The following is a 14932-nucleotide window of genomic DNA, read 5'->3' on the forward strand; positions in this document are numbered from 1 at the left end:
TCACTGAAATGAATCTAGCTGCTAAAACAAAGGTTGAATTTAATAATCTGAGAGGTTTGAGAGGAAAAGAGGAAGTCAGGAGATGTCGTATATCGTCGTAAATCAGCAGGATTGTCACCCAAAGTCACAGAACATCAACGCTGACTTACTTTAACTTACAAACCATACTTATGTCACATCACAGTCGTTTCCTAAACCTCAGCAAACTGCAACTGCTTTTTTTTCCCGTTAACCACGTGAAGATGAAGGTCTGCTACGACGAAGGTCCAGTTTGCCCATTGCTGGGACTCTCCAACGGTCAGATACGACGTTTTGGGAATCACTGACCTTTTCAGTCGCTTAGGTATGAGGAAGTGTTGGTGGAGAAATACTCTGCGACTGGCAAAAATCACGCATTCAAAATTTTACTCAAGTAAAAGCACTTAAATAATGGCATCAAAATATTCTTAAAGTACCAATAGCAAAAGTATATACGTATATAATCAATCAGAATTATTGATGCGTTTATGTCTTCACCACTTTAATGTTGCAGCTACATAGATCGCAATTACTTAGTTAATTTTGTATTAATTCTCTGAATCTGTAAATGTTGTGGAGAGCAATAATTTCCTCAGGAATGTAGTGGAGTAGAAGTATTAAGTAGCACAAAGCACAAGTACCTCAAAATTGTACTTGAGTACGATACTCGAGTACATGCACTTTGTTATAGGTTTGTAAAATAACACTAATACATGGTCCAGACATACTGTGGTACCTTACTTTTTGTATCTACACTTGGTTTGAAGTACTGCTTGTACCCATCATCCCTTCTTGACAGCTCTTCATAGAGTGTGTATGGGTTTGCGGTGTGGAACAGGAAGTGACAGCTCTCCAACCGGTCCATCACCTGAAAGTACAGATTCAATGAAAGATGTTTCGGAACATTAGCAGCTACGATGTGTTCATGACAGCCTGGGACATTTTTTGGTTTGCGCTGTTCCTTCAGTGGGTTCATCGTCAGCAGCAGCATTTAACTTTGCTGCAGGGGCCACGCAAGTTCACGGCCAGCGGGTCGGGGCCACGGGGGCGGCGAGGAAATGAGGATTAAAAGATTAATGAGGCCGCATTAGCTCCGCACCAGTTAGGATTCCTCTCTGCCAGCCAGCCTCTCGCTGTCTGCTGCCTCTGCCCGGCAGAACACTGAGCCCGTTGACTTTTTACAACTGATTAGGATGAAGCCGGGCGGTTTGTTGAGACTGCAGCAGGAGCAACAAGCTCGGCCCTCTGTTGATATTCGCCGCCATCGCTCTAATCCCTGTGTGATTCTTTGGCAGTTTGCTTGAACGTCATTTGCAATCAGGTCTTTGAATGCTCTAAAGCTCTTTCTAAATGTATATCTGCTGAATATCTCAAACTTATGAGGCCTCAAGAAATTACTACGTATGTTTTAGTTGCTTGTTAAAAAGAGACAAGAAGCTGGAAATCAACATTTTGCAATAAACCTAAACTGAAACCTTCGAGAAATGATCACTGGGGGTTTGCTGCCCCCTGGTGGCTGCTGATAATCATGCCACTGAATGACCTGTTCATGAAACCCTCAGCTCAAAAAGCAGAAATCTCCTGATGGCTTTCCAGGTTTAGATAAATCTTGCGGTCCCGGCGTGGCCTGAATGAAACCTGCCCAGAAGGTGGCTCTGAGCTTCAACTGCAACACGCACAAGGCATCGTCCGTTCACAGATATTTATATCCACCCCAAAGATGGCACTGGGAAAGGTGGAGGAGGAGGGGGTGTATGTGTCCATCATGGTGGGCACAGACAGAACGGGACGGGACCGGCGGGTCCACCTGGGCCGCTCACTCAGTGGACGCTCCGAGCCGCCGGCCAAGGCAGCAAGGTTATCCTCCATGCTGTTTGCCAACAGGCATGATGGGAACACAGAAGCACTAGTTATTAGTAACCTACAGCGGGTGCGTGTGTATGATCAGACTGGTTTGGTGTAATAAACTGGCCACAAAGTGAGGTCATCAGGGGCTGAGAGGGAAACATGATTCAAAACTTGCAGTTTCACATGATCTCCGATGCTTCCTGATTGGCTGCTGTGAGTTAAAGATGACCGCTCCAACAATGAAACACCTTGTTTTATGTATAAACAGTGATTATGTATTCTTATGATGCATCAGTTAAAAGTCAATATCATGTTTAACAGCCTATTCACCAGCATCGAATATCGGCCCTAATATCCTAACTTTACATCTGAAATCCGGTATCGGCCTTGACCCATATCGGTCGAGCCCTTTTTAAATCTGTATCCTCCAGACCACAACAGGTGCCCCCTCCTCCCCTCCCTTTACGCTCCACCTGTCTTCTCTTTTCCGCGGCGGGCTGGCGACCCAGAAAGCAGCCGTCATTCATTAGAAATGGTATGCCGTTCGGACGGCACAAACCCCCTCGGTCACCGGATCGGCGGCAGCTGCTCGGCCCCCGAGTGCTATTTTCACCCTCAGGATAAAGTGATGTGCAGCCGCCGCCGGCACCAGCAGCTCCAGAGACCAGAGCAGAGCCAGGATGAAGTCCACAGTCAGCGAGCGCACCGCGCAGCCCGACGGCTTCACCTCAGACCTGGACGACCTGGATAGCGGCAGCTACAGCTCCGACGGGAAGTCCACCGGCGGCTGCAGTCCCCGCACACAGCCGGATGTCGCGGGGGAGGAGGCAGCGGCCGGAGGAGGTTCAAGGGCCGGTGCGCCGAGACGGAGGAGAAGGCGGAGACGCAGCAGCGGCGGAGGTGGCAGAAGCGGTAGAGACGCGCGTCTCTCTGGCGTGAGCCAACAGAGGCAGGCGGCAAACGCGCGGGAGCGAGACAGGACGCACAGCGTGAACACGGCCTTCACCGCGCTCCGCACGCTCATTCCCACCGAGCCCGCCGACAGGAAGCTCTCCAAGATAGAGACACTGCGTCTGGCCTCCAGCTACATCTCCCACCTGGCCAACGTGCTGCTGCTGGGTGAGGACTGCCGGGACGGACAGCCCTGCCTCCGCTACCAAAGCATCCTGCACGGCCCCGCAGCGCTCAGCGCCGCGTCCCTGCGGCCCATCTGCACTTTCTGCCTCAGCAACCAGAGGAAACTGGTGAGTGTCCATTTCCTCGTGCGCAAAAATGCTAAAGTGCATCCAGAGATACTTTAAAAAAAGTAGAGTGGCTGATGGCACCTGTGCGGGACGCATCCTCTTTATGTCGGAAGGAATGTGAGGTGCTGAGTTTGCATGGTTCAGAGATGATTTGGGTTGACCGAAGATGCACCTGTTTCTGCGGTGATTGACAACACAAAATGAAAACAGGGCCTGGTGCCTCCAAAGGTTTAAAATAAGTGGAAGAACTGCTGCTGGATCCTTAAACTCAAGAAAACTGTTTAAGGTGAAAGTCTGGCACACTTCAAAAATAATGGTGTGTTCAAGGAGCACAGATTGGTTAGAGCTGATTATGAATTTCCAGCTCATTTATTTTATTTCTGCAATAACAAATAGGATTTAGTTTGAGTGCTTTAGATGAACTTTTCTGAATGCAAATGGTTGTTATGAAAATTAATATGACTGCAATCTTAAATATTGTGAATACACATGTGTAGTGGTGGATTAGACGTGTTTACAGTAGTTGTTAGTGTTTGGCCGGACACCTTGCAGTTATAAATAGAGACTAGAAACTGGCATAAGGTCAGTAATATTATGTCACGGTTGTCTACAAGTGTATTTTCACGCCTGCCGTGGTGGAAATTTTAGGTTTTTTTCTGGCGCTGTGCAAAAACAACACCTGTCTTTGCCTCCACAGCTCAGAGATGGAGGGAAGCACTCAGCTGCTGTGTGAAGCAAAGCGACTCCGGACGGACGGACGAGGAGTCCACTCGATGTTGTTTACATGCGGACACGTGGCGTAAAGATAAACCTGGAGGACTTTGGACATATATTCACGGATTTATTGTTCAATCAGCCTGAAAAGAAAAAAACACAACCGAACTCTAAAAAGCACTTTCTGTCCACGTTGGTGTGCTGCTGACCCTCTGTGTTTTGGTTGAGCTGTAAGCTGAGCCGATGCGTAAAGTAGCACCTGACGGGGGGCTATTTCGGTCCCACCGATAGTACAAACTACCCCCCAACCCCCGCTCACTGCCCCACGTCCAATTCCTACAAAAAAAGCCTTGCCGCCTTCAGTCACATGAAGGAAACTGAAGAGCAGTTAGTGCAGCGGTTGCTGTCAGTTGAGTGGCGCTAACGCTGCCTTCAAGTGCTGTTTCACATATGCAGGGGCGCTTTAAAGGGCCATTAACTGATCCACGGCCTCTGACCTAGTGGTGAACAGTGGGAACTGCAATAACACTGAGAGCTTACCCAATTAGGTTTCAGTATATTAAGTAAGTGGAGGATGTGTTTGGGGATTTTTCAGGTGCTTTGACAAAATCAGAGATGTGATGCTTCTTTAACTTATTCTGGCTAAACTGAGGAGGAGATTTCACATCGCTTTATGTAAAAAATGGTTCCCTGGTTGAGTCTAGTACATCTTAAACATATCACACAAGCTATTAACTGTCACTACTTTGCATCCTCAAGCATAAATTTCAGACACCTGGGGCAGAATTAGTTGTAGGGCACTTTGGAAATAATCACAAAGACAAAACTCTTGATATTTGTCTCCACCAGGAAGTGTTTCCACGTCAAGGCGAGACATCAGTTTTCTGTTTAACCTGCAGGGGATGAGCTTTCTGCAGCTGACATTGGACGCTGACAGGCAAAGCCGACACGTAATCTGCTTTGCGGTTTTAATTTTAAAAACTATCTGCGAGGGAAGATGACGGCACATGACGAAGGCATGAATCTCACACGTTGAGGCTCCAACCCTTTGTCGATCTTTCAGCTTCGAGATGAAATGTTAGGATAAATGTATTTGCAGTGTGGCGATATGTTTACTTTTGCATTGTTGCACAATCTGTTATCACTTTAAAAACACGAAACAGGCGTTTTGTGTGCACACGAATGCCTGGGAAGTGCATTCGTGTGCCTTTTGTACTAATTTGGAGAATATCTAAATGTAATCCTTTTACAATCAACTGGATCCCTTTATATTTCTTACACTGCGCATATGGACGAAACCTATCACTTGGAAATGTTGCACACTACCTCAAACCTATGTATTAAATATGAAGGCCTACCTCTAAATCTAATGTGTAACATTACCGTATACAAATGTACTTGAATACCTGACAACTGTGTCCTTTGCACATCGCAAATACTGAGAAGCTGCTTGAAGAAAAATGTATTTTTGTACAATAAAAATGAAAATGAGAACACTCGTCTCTTCGCTCACTGAATTTTGACTCAAGTCACACATTTCCTGATATCGTAACTTTTGTTCTTTAAACTTTTGCTTGGGTTTTTCTTTTAATGGCTTTTCTTCTTTCAATTATAGCCACGAAATATAATAAATTTAATCATATTAAAGACTGCAGTTACAATAAGTAGCTTGTTTCCTGTCGAGTTATAAAAACAAACTTTCATGAAAGGCCAAAGAAAACAGTTGAAGCATTTCAATAATCTTTATTTCATAAAAAAGTCAATTGGTTTATATCAGATTAAAGAAAGTAGAAACCAATAATAATCAGCTAGCTGGCGAGGCATCTTACAGCCCGCGTGTCTTCTGACGGACTGACCAGAGCGACCTCGACACGCCGTACAGTTTACCCAAAAGTCAAGAAAGAGGCGAAGTTTTAAGACCCAACAGGAGCCAAAACATGAGCTGGGCGAAATAACAAAAAAGTTAAAGGGGAGATTTTTTTTTTAAAAAAAGAAAAGAAAAAAAAAGAGCTTTGGCAAAAAATTTTGTCGGCCTCGTAGTCGCATGGCAAAAACGAGCGAACTCGAGCATTAAACAAATCCTGCTTCAGATTCAGACAAGCAGCGGCCATCGAGATCACACGGAATGTTTTGTATCCAAATTACAGAAGGCTTTACAACAATAATACCAAAAAAAAAAAAAAAATTAGAAAAAGAGGGGAGTATTCATCATATTCTGCTTCCACTGTGAGCCAAAACATGTTACGAATAAGGACCGAGCCCTTTTTATTTTGTTAAAATAACGCTTAAATGTGTCGGAAAGGTGGTGGAAGAGTGTTTGGGACTAAACAAGTAACAGGGGGTAGAAGAGAAAGAAGGGGGGAAAGACATTTTACTGCTCCTGCTGCTACTTATTATAAAAAAAAAATGAAAAGGGGGAAAAAAAAAGCTCATCTGGTGGTGGAGGTTTTAGTCGGTCTCCTCTTCGTCTGATTCTGACTCTGCGGAGAAAAGAAACCATTTTTAAAGTTGATGACAATGAAAGTGATCAACATCACTGCATGTTTTAACCATTCACATTCATCACATGTGGCACCAGGAGCTTATTCTGACCTCAACATAAAACTCATTAACGGCAGCCACTTTCACTTTTAAAACAGGTCTGACAAAAGCTGAATTTCCATCACTGTGTTTGAGCGATCAACATTAGGAAACATCTTTTCCTTCCATGTCAAGTAAAAATATCTGCAGCGAGACTCCAGGCGAAGGCGTGCGTTGCGTTTTCTTTTACCTTCCTCGGCGTTCTTCAGCCACTCCACGAATTTTTTCATCTGCTCGAGGAAAACGCTCCTCCCCTTGGTGAGGTGGGCATCAGCGTACCACTTCAGTATGGCCTCTTCGCTCAATACGTCGGCTGTGGGGAGGAAAAGGGCGGCGTCAGTGCTGTGCGGGGGGGCTGACGAACATCACATTCAACATATACTGAAAGTGCCCAAATATGCCTTCACTTCAAGAAAAAAAACGCTTAACTGATGCTTGGTGGGAAGTAATGCTTGTGGCCACTTAATTAAAAACAAATGCTGTCGTTTACTTCTCAACAATTCAATGGGGTTTTCGGGGCAATCTGTACACCAATCAGAAGCTGAAGCTGCGTGTAAAAAGGCAACGACAAGCCAGACTTTTAAGTGCTTTGTTAACCAAGACACCAAGCATTAGGAGGTACAACATTTTTTACGGTCAAGGAAATGTTGAAAAATGACCTCATACTTCTCAGCGTTAAAAGTGAACGGACTTTCATAAACCTAAAACAAAACGAGACAAACTGTCAGTGGATAGTTTATAGTGAATGACTGGGCATCGATGTAGCTGAATGTTCCTCTGCGGGCGCGACACCGACCTTTGTAGAGGAGCACCACGATCTTCTGAAAGGCCTTCATGAAGTGGATGTTGTCGTAGCAGTACTCCTGGATCTTCAGCAGCAGGCTGAGCTCGGACAGACCCTGGGAGGTGAAGGCTTTCAGCAGAAGGCTGTATTGCTGCAGAAACAAGAGAGACGCGAAGCGATGACGGTGAAAACGGCTCTCCTTTCTGAGGCAGAGATGGAAAAGCACTCAGCGAAGATATGAGGTGTGCGGGAAAAGCTTGTAGGCGCATTAAAGCGCAATGATTTGCAGCAGGATCAATAATTTCAGCAGGGACAGCTGAATGGGTTCCTCTTCAGTTTTAATTTTAAATGTCGTTCTTGCTCCCGTCCCTTTCACACCTTCAGTTAAAATTCCATTTGTGCAGCAAGAAAACAACACAAACCCTCAAGGCTTTGTCTTAGGGGTGAAAACAGGCCTGAATGAAACAAGTTTGAGTTGTGCATTGATCAGGCTCTAACCGGTCTGTGCTTCCCAAGATCTGCCAACGAGGAAGCAACAAGTGTGAGAGCACGTTACTCCTGTTCTTAAATCTCTGCACTGGCTTCCACTTACTTACAGAACAGATTAGAAGAATCCGAGCTTGCAGAATGTAAACCCGGTTGGAAGTCTTTCAATCTTCAGGAAGCAGCCAGCCGGTTGAAACCCCATCAGAACCAAACAGGGTGAGGCTGCACAACCAAACTCCTGATCTCAAATGCGCCCAAACCCTGAAGCCACTTCCAAATATAAATGAAAACCACCGCTGTTCTCCCGTGCCTTTGACTGTTTTCTCTACAGTGTACAACTTATTCGCGCACTGTAGTTGTATTGTACTGCATTTTATGTAATCAAACCAAAAGTGTAATTAAATTCTATGTGGATTTTACTCTTTTACTGTCATTCTAATTATACTATTTGCCTATGTAAAGCACGCTGAATCCCCTCTGTTTGAAACGTGCTGTATAAATAAAGCTGTCGTGCCTTTATCTAAATAACCCGAGGTTATGAGTTTCTATCTTGAAATGTTTATTTTCTTCTTGCATGAAAAACAAATCCTACGCCGTCAAACATTCAGACTATTTCAGGCTTGTTTCTGCTTTAAACAATTCCACATTTTCCTCTTTTTAACCACAGTAAAAACAAAATCTGCATTTACTGTGTAACATCTGAGGCCTTCAGATGTGCCAGAACCTGCAGCCACTGGCAGAGGGTTCATAAGTTATTGCTCAATCCTCGAGAATAAACACATGAGCAAATTCTCTCCACTGGTTTGTCAACTACGCCTGGTGGCTGTCAGAGCTTCATTTAACTGTGTTCAAAACATTCAGACTACTTCCAGGACAGTTCGCCGGCTCTACATACCTTCAAGTGTTTGATGGCTTGTTCGGTCACCAGCTCTTCCTTCTTGTTCCACTCCACGCAGCTCATCACGCTGGTCCAGATGATACTGATCATGGCCTGCTCAGAGAGGTTGGCCTTTTTCATCTCCTCTTTGGTGAAGGCAATAATCTGAACCAACGGGGAGAAAGCACGGCTGGGTTAGAGTTTCTGCTCAGCCACAACAATACTGCAACGTGGCAAAGGGAGGTGTCAATAAGGAGAACATTTGAACGACAAAAAGATCTGTTACAAAAGAGGAAAAACGATGATATTCACAACTTCAGGCACTGACATTTCAGGGGACATTAACAGCCCAAAGAAAACCTCCATCGGTGCCACTATGAGCGGCTTCAAATTGTTATTTACTGCAGAGAGACTATTTGCCAAACACCAGCAACTCATGTCAACAAAATGACAGTTCAACCAGGATGGAAATACAGGCGGGAAGTTTTACATTCAACATCCTGTCTGCAGCAGTACATACGCTTAACCCACAGCTGCCTCACCTCCTTCTGAGGTTCACCGCGGGACATCTGCTCCTGGAGCTCCTTCTGTAGCTCCTTGCGGGCGCCGATGGATTGCTGGTTGCGGGCGAAGTCGGACAGCTCCTTCAGCCCAGCATCGGTGAAGTACTTAGAAAAATGCTCGCAGCTCCGTTTGTTGGCAGGAAAGAGTTCCTGTGGGGGAGAGATATTCAGAGTTAATTTGCTTACAGACTCTGCAAAAATCTCCAAAGAAATGTGACAACTTTCACTGGACATCTGGCCATCTCAGATCATAACAGTTCATTCACCATCAGCCTGTTGTCCATGCCAACTTTGCGGAGACTGCCAGCAACTGAGTTGATGTCCTTCTCATTGATCCATGACTTGAACAGCTTGACAGCGAAGGCTGCAGATACTCCTGAAAAGAAACAAGACAAATTGAGTTTCTGTTGTACTGTCCCTGAACAAAGTGGACAAATGTCTTTTTTGTGTTCTGTAACCCCAGACTAGACATCTGAGAGGTCGTGACGAGTTGTGACTTAAACCGAAGGACACGGGCTCTTCACTCACCCTCTTTGACGAGGTTCTCATTGAAGAGGCTGTTCAGGATTGAGGCTGATATGTTGCCATTGGCCAGCAGGATGCCAGTCAGCATGGCCAGTTTGTTGCGCTCAGACTCAGTGAAACCTTTCAGAAACAGCAGCAACTATAAAAATGACAGAGAAAATAAGATATATTGAATAAAACAAGAGACAGTTTCATATGCGTGTATGAGCCTCTGATTTGACTCCAGGCGAATTTGAGCCGTTTAGGTGTGGCTTTCACTTTAACTGTACTGCCTTGCAGCTGGCAAACAATCTGCTTTATAACCGTGCAATCACTGCTTTCTCATATTACAAGAAGATCTTTTAACACACAACTGCTGATAATGACAAAACTTGGTATAACATTGTGAGAACTGCTGATTCAAGTTCAGTCTTCCTACTACAACAATTGATTGGAAAATTGAGCAAATATAAGTGATAAATAATAACAGACTAATCTCAGTAATCATTTAAGGACAATAAGCATCTAAATATCAACTCAGGATTTCAACATTTTTGGTAATTTTACCAAGAAATTTACACCTTTTCAACAATAAAACAGTTTCACATGGAACATTAAACCCTTTCAAACTTTTTAATAACACTCACCTTCTTGATCTCCTCTTCGAAACCCTTCTCCAGGTACTTGTAACGCCTGATCAGCTTGTTAAAAACCTATTTTGACGGGAAAAAGACATAATGTTAACTCTGTGTTTAGAAAGGTCTTTTGGCTGTTTTTCCAGAGGACTGTCAAATGGGTGAATGGCTGATATTTAATAATGCTTATAAACTGGTACAAACAGGAGCAGAACATGCTTTCTACCTGAGCATATGCTTGCATTGTCTCCAGGTCTTCTTGTGCCGTGAAGAGGCAGAACTCTGTGCGGGTCATGTCGTCAGATAGAGTCCCACCTGGGGCTGCAGGACAGCGAACAAAGGCAACAATGTCAGTGAAAACCAGGGGGTGTCGGCTTTAATGACTATTAGAAATGACAGATCAAAGCAATTTGGCACCTGATACCAAAACATACACAATTAGGTGTTCATATTTATTAGCTTAGTATGTTCACTTTCAATTGTGCTCTTTAAATAATTACTATACATGTCTGCACTCCAGAATCAAACCTGTTTTCCAAGCCTTTTTCAACTAAGACTTACTGCCATCAGTATAAAACATGCATGCACAAATAACATGTTTGAACACAACTCACCCAGCATTCCACCGGCCACCAGGATGTCAAAGAGTGTCTCTGCATACCGGCGGTAGTCAAGCTTGGCGCCAGAGGCATCAAGGAACTTCGCAACTGCTTCCAAATCAGTGCCAGTTTGATTCAAGCCTTGTACGATACTTTCTTGAAACTGAGTAGGGTCAAATCTCTCCTTTTCATCTGCGGGAAAAGGATGCACATGTTGGAATTGGAATAAAGCCTCCCGGAACGTGGATTTGGACAGAGTCAGGCATGCAAAGCAGAACGCATGTAAAGCAGCAACGATGATCACAAACCTCTTTTCCTCGTTTTGAAACGCTGGCCTGTTAGCGTTGGCTTTTGCTGCTTTTGATTATTCATAAAAGACACCCTGAAAGAAACACAAACAGTTAATATTTACTGAAGTTGAGCAAACTGCATGCTGACACATGAAGGACACATAATGTTCCTGTTGACTGATTTGTTTTGCTAGCTTTTGGGTGTAACCTGGGTGAGCTCAGTGTGTTTGTCATGAGTTCATCACTGTAAATTATTCTTATGTAACTAAAGTTTGACAACAGCACTTATAGCCTGTGCTTAAATGTGTGCCCTCAATACTTTAAAGGTAAAAAAACTGGTGATACTCAAGGAAAAAAATCCCATGGAACACCAACAATAACTTGATCCCACTGACTAGTATTGTCTGTGTACAGCAGTCCAAGAACTACTGCAAATACACCAAAGAGCCACACTGAGTCTCTTCACTAACACAAACCAATTGCTGTAATTTATGTTGACCAGAACCCACATACACCATCCAGCTGCTGTAAACACTCACTGGAGCACAATAGAATTAGAACCTGCCATCTGTTTGCTAAAAACCACTGTGTCCAGTTGTTTTAGAAAGACACTGAGGCTTTTTAAAAAGAATGAAGTATAGTTCTGGGGATTTACAGCTTCAGCAGAAACCAATGTGTATGTGGCTGACTGCCACAGACAGGGCAAGGAAGTACTGAAAGAAACACTGGTTTTGTTGGAAAGCAGAAAAAAAATTGAGAAACTCCTTGAATATATCAGTTAGTTATTAAACGAGGCAGGGTGTGACTTGATGTGTCCAACTCATTTAATTTAGTGAACTATCAACTAAAATCTTCTGAGCACAACCTTGGTTAAGAATATTTTGTCATCAGCAGCAAATGTTATGAAAATCTTTTAATTATCCACAGAATAACAAGGAGTGACCAAACAGACAAAAGACAGTACTAGGTGGTACAATGGAGCTTGTGGGTGTTGAGTTCTATAGTCAATCAGGAAAAAAAAGTTTAGACCTTAAGCAAAAGTGTGACCCTTAAGTAGACATATTTTGAGGAACATCGGCGGTGTAAAGGATAAGTATCGGCTTGGATATACTGGGGCATTTTTCATAACTACAGCTGGCTAATTGTAGGTTAGCATTGGCTAACTCTGGGCCTCACCATGCGCCGAGCCAGTGCTAGCTAGCTGGGCCCGTTAGCTACCTAACCATGTTAGTTTGGCTAATAAAACACTAAAACACGACATAATATGATATGTTCGCCTTAAACACAACGGCCTGTCGAAATGTCATTAGAACATTTGGATTCGTATCGAGTTAGTCTTTAAGTAGGTGAACTGTAATGAGGCTAAAGCTAAGCTAGCCGAACTGAAGAAAATCAAAATTCGCCCTACAGCGGCGACCATGATGGCGACGTTCCTGGATAAAAAACGTTCTTTTACACTGTCTAACCCGACATCTTGGCGTCTTTACGATCAAGTTAAGGTGTGACACAGGACTGAGAATGTGGAAATAAAGGTACTCACCGAAATTAATGCAGATAAAAAACGGTTGTTAACCAGGGGAATCGAAGCAAGTGACGAGTGTCTCTGTGGCCCAAACAAAAAGACCTTCCCGTCAGAACTTCCGCAGGCTCCGCCCGCTGCGCATGCGCAATTCAACGGGGATTTCCGTTCCACAAAAAGAAAAAAAGGAAAAAGAAATCTGGTATTTATTTTTATATTTAATTATTTTAAGAGGAAGCGAGGACACCTGGAGTATATTTCCACCGGACATACACTGAAGCTGTAGCTTGGTATTTTCCAACAATATTATGACACATTTATTCTGTTAATTGGACTCTCTTCTCAACATAGTTTAATCTGTAATAAATTCCTTTTGAAATATTAATTTTGAATAACTGGATACGGCTGCATCATTCATACGGATGTTTCTTAAATGACCTCACTGTTTTCTCTTTCTAATACTTTTATTAGAGATATTGTGTAATGTAATAAAATATGTTTCAGTGTGTGAATACAGCAAAATGTTAATACCATGTGGATACTGGAGCCTGTGAGAAACTTGACTTCGCACGCACTCTTCTGAAAGTTTATACAGAGACACAGCGTAAGAGATATGGTCGCGATAAGCTTAGATAACTTGAAGAACAGTAAGTGAAAACTATCAAACTTTTCGGTGACATACTGGATGTCCTTTGCATTCAAAAACAGCAGATACGTGGTAAATTTGGGCATTTGTCTATTATGAGAGTGAGATCTTCCTCATAAACATACGTCTGTGGAGGTGGAAGACATGTGGCCTGTCATGGTGTCCAGATATGACCACAACCCAAGGAGATTTGCGTGTCCTTTTATACTTTTGCAACCAGATTTCTTTGAATCTTGTTGAATGCCATCAAACTTGGCTGTAACCTACGCTTTTTATTGTTGTCCTAACGGTAAAATGTTTGGGCTTTCGCAGCACCAAAACCAAACTGCATCCTGTTCAAGTTTCTCTAACATACTGCATTTCTTACTATGTCCGCAGAGAAAAGTTGATGTCTGGCTGTTTTTTCGCTGTTTTCTCTTTCAGGAGCAAATAGCAAAGTTTGGCTTCTGCGCTCCAGGGATGGCGATGTCCATCCTGCAGCCCACAGTGGAGACCGTCAGGGAAGCTCTGAGAGGGAAAAACAAGTCCGGGTTCATTGACAAACTACAGACTCCCGACTGTCAGAAGGGAACTTTCTCTTTACTTCAACCCAGATAGTGCAGATAGACTGCAGGACTTAAATCACAGTCCGTCTCCACAAAATAATGGGCCTGCTGTTGGTGTAATGTTTTAAATACATAGTGGTGAACACAAGATTTGTGCACAGACAGAAGTTTTAAAGAAGAGCAGGACACACCGCTGCAATTTAAACAAATACTGAGTGACATCTGGTCAACCAGCAGTCACAGACATGCTATTTATGCCTTTAAGAGCATGAAAAAATGTAAAAAATATATCTCTTCTGCGCTAAATTACCTAAAATTTCAGACAGAAAGATCTTTGTTGTGTAACAGTGACTGTTTTTTTTTTTTTGCACCCAGCTCCTTCTTGTTTTGTGAATGGTAGCTTTGGAACGGTTGACGTGACCCCAGATAAATTTCATGAATCACACTTACATGACAGCAAGTGCATGCATATTTACATTTACAAGTAATAATGTGTCTTATGGAGCGAATATATGTCTTTCTTTTGCAGATTATGGAGAAGAGATGCCCTCTATTTCCGAGGAGAACTAGTGGATTTGGAAGCTCATTTTGAGCTGTCCCGCCTCCTGAAGCTGAAGGCCGAACATCCTTCAGCTCTACTGATGGTCAGCAACCCACCCATCGGTACGCCTACGCTGACATTGGCATTTAACAGCAATAATGAGCACCAATGCTGGCGTGTTTAAGTGATGACCAACACATCCACAGAAACTCAAAACACTGCTGCTGCTGCTCTGTTTGCTCTCATGATTTCAATAAAGTTAAATACTGAGCAAACAGAGGAGGAACAGATTGTGATTTTCTTTGTATGTTCTGTTTTCATATTTTTTCACCAGGACCAACGATGCCTCTGGGAGGAGTCCACCATCCTCTGGTGATGCACGCTGGACAGTTCTCTGAGCTCGGAGCCATGACGTGGGGAAGACTGGTTGGTTTGGTTCAGCTGTGGCTTCCATGAAAACCTCCATGAATCCTGCATTCCTCCTGGGATCATCGAAGCATTGCCTTCTCCTGCTCCTCCTCTCTGAATAGTGTTTCTCT

The 14932-nt window shown here is 43.6% G+C and overlaps 2 protein-coding genes across 2 annotated transcripts; one reads left to right on the top strand and one right to left on the bottom strand.

Annotated features, from left to right (window-relative positions):
- Nucleotides 1-2546: 2546 nt before the first annotated feature.
- Nucleotides 2547-3937, top strand: LOC143316040 (basic helix-loop-helix transcription factor scleraxis). The gene is made up of 2 exons (XM_076723735.1): nt 2547-3110; nt 3808-3937. Exons 1-2 carry the CDS (start codon nt 2547-2549, stop codon nt 3841-3843), a joined length of 600 nt encoding a protein of 199 aa, XP_076579850.1. The 3' UTR covers nt 3844-3937.
- A 1610-nt stretch (nt 3938-5547) lies between these two features.
- Nucleotides 5548-12797, bottom strand: bzw1a (basic leucine zipper and W2 domains 1a). The gene is made up of 12 exons (XM_076723733.1): nt 12683-12797; nt 11161-11234; nt 10868-11044; nt 10480-10574; nt 10266-10331; nt 9643-9778; nt 9381-9490; nt 9094-9264; nt 8570-8716; nt 7201-7339; nt 6595-6717; nt 5548-6304 (listed from the first exon to the last, which is right to left on the bottom strand). The coding sequence occupies exons 2-12, from the start codon at nt 11222-11224 to the stop codon at nt 6273-6275; spliced, it is 1260 nt and encodes a 419-aa protein (XP_076579848.1). The 5' UTR covers nt 11225-11234; nt 12683-12797; the 3' UTR covers nt 5548-6272.
- Nucleotides 12798-14932: the final 2135 nt, after the last annotated feature.

The sequence above is a fragment of the Chaetodon auriga genome, chromosome 23 (genome assembly GCF_051107435.1).
Source record: "Chaetodon auriga isolate fChaAug3 chromosome 23, fChaAug3.hap1, whole genome shotgun sequence".
NCBI classification, from domain to species: Eukaryota; Metazoa; Chordata; class Actinopteri; order Chaetodontiformes; family Chaetodontidae; genus Chaetodon; species Chaetodon auriga.